Genomic DNA, 1,907 nt, shown 5'->3' with positions numbered 1-1,907 from the left:
TGTAGACCAGGCTGGCCTCGAACTCAGAAATCTGCCTGCCTCTGCCACAATCTTTTCTCACCTTATAGGACACTACTAGTTCAGGCATGCACCACCATGTGCCACTTTTTGTTTTGTTTTGAGACAAGCTCTCATATAGGCTGTGCTAGCTTCAAATTTGCTATGTAGCCAAGCCTCTGATCTTCCTGCCTCCATCTCTTCATTAAGAGTCTTAGGGAAGGAAACGTGGTGCCAGAAGCCAGAGTTCTTTGTCCAGCAAATCTGTCTAGATCTTCTCTCTCTTCAGTTGCTTTTGTTGGCAAAAAAAAAACAACAACAACAAAAAAAACAAACTTCCCCTTATCTATACATCCTCTTCAGCCTCCAGCTCTCCCGAAGTCCTTTTCCAGTATGTAAAGCATTGTAGATGGCTTCCTACCCCTCCCCCTTGGATAAATACATGAAAGTCTTTCATAGGTGGTGTCTTTTGTCAGTAGACGTCAAGAGCGTTTTCAGTTTAAGCCTCTGTTGAGAGATGGATTGCTTTTTCTGCATGTTAATAAAAAGGGAAAGGAAAACAGCCTTGATGCCTTAAGAGAGTCCCTGCACACACACTTCACATCTAAGAGCTGGGTCCCGTGTGATGATATTCTTCCTGGTCATGCTTTCAGTTTGTGTTGAGATCTTTATTAGTGGTTTGTTTTTCCTTTGAGACAGGATCTAGCTATGTAGCCCTAGCTGGCCTAACACTCACTGTGTATCAGTCTGTCCTCCACAGCCTTCTTGCCTTGGCCTCTTCCTGAGTGTTGGAATCACTGGTGTGAGCCACCACTCGTGGTCTAGGGAGGGCCTGGTAAAAGATTCTTCTTTTTCTGTCCCTCAAGAAGAGGCCTCTTCTCCAAATTCCCTCATGGAAGAATTGGATACAGTGTCTGAATGTCCCTTATGGAGGGGCTGGCTGCAGAATCTGAATCTTTGGAAAAGAAAGCCCTTTTCTCAAGGTGAGAGGAGTGCTGTGAACTCAGGGCGTGATCATTCTTGTGAGTCTTGTTTCTTGACACAAGCATGGCAGTGCTCACTGTTGTTAACAGGGTCTGTACATTCCAGTTCTAGAGGAGGGATTATTGGGGCATGGAGTTTTTCTGATCTGCTTTCTTTGTTTGTTTTTCCCTTTTTTCTTTTTTCTTCTTGCTTTACTGCTGTCAAGTTTTGCTTCCAAAACTATTGTTTTGTGGAAACGCTGAATGATGAGACATGCTGGCATTGTGAGATTTGGGGCAGCATGGTAAAATACATTCATTCTAACGTCGTGGGGGGTTGCGATGGTCCACCTTTACTGGCTTTAGTCAGGTTTTTGATTTTTTGGTAGGGTAGGAGTTCAATTACCCAAAGACACGCTGAAGAAAACCTTTGTGTCTATAGTATTCCTAAATTGCCGTAAATGCCCCTGAGCACCTATTGAAGGAAGGCATTAGCTTGAGTTAGCTTGAGCCCTGTACCCTGGTTGACACCTGTCTGTACTAAATACTGAAGCAGAGAGGAAAAGAGGGAGGTTGTCCTTTCCATCCTGGGGGTTTCTCGGGATTACTTTAGCTTGGTCATTTTGCTTGAAAAGAATAGGCCCAGGAAAGTTCATTTGAACTGAAGACATTCCAGACCCTGCAGCTAGTGAGTGGAGTCAGAGTAGGGAGGGACACCGGCTCTCGCCTTGGACACCAGAAGGTTGAACTACTCCCTATAGAGCTTTGCACTTGACACAGGTGAGAGGCCAGTTTAGTCTCAGCTCAAAAATATTATCTCTTCCTCCTTCTTTTCTTTACCCTCCCTTTTGTTTTGTTTTGTTTTGTTTTGTTTTGTTTTTTTTAAAGATTTATTTATTTATTATATGTAAGTACACTGTAGCTGTCTTCAGACACTCCAGAAGAGGG

The 1,907-nt window shown here is 43.7% G+C and overlaps 2 protein-coding genes across 2 annotated transcripts in view; both read left to right on the top strand.

Annotated features, from left to right (window-relative positions):
• Positions 1–961, top strand: part of LOC115031108 (glycine-rich RNA-binding protein 7-like) — a 2,409-nt gene extending 1,448 nt beyond the window's left edge. Inside the window, exon 2 of the mRNA XM_029477341.1 lies at positions 864–961. Within this exon, the coding sequence (XP_029333201.1) occupies positions 864–950 (87 nt within the window). The 3' untranslated portion in view covers positions 951–961. The remainder of the gene's footprint in view (positions 1–863) is intronic.
• The window catches only part of Prr14l (proline rich 14 like), a 290,921-nt gene continuing 289,926 nt past the window's right edge, over positions 913–1,907 (top strand). The window contains 1 exon segment of the mRNA XM_029477407.1: positions 913–980. The gene's annotated coding sequence lies outside the window, so the exon portion shown is untranslated.

Source organism: Mus caroli, chromosome 5, assembly GCF_900094665.2.
Source record: "Mus caroli chromosome 5, CAROLI_EIJ_v1.1, whole genome shotgun sequence".
Classification (NCBI taxonomy): Eukaryota; Metazoa; Chordata; class Mammalia; order Rodentia; family Muridae; genus Mus; species Mus caroli.
Note: the sequence above shows the minus strand (reverse complement) of the source record. Positions and strands in the feature narration are given on the sequence as shown.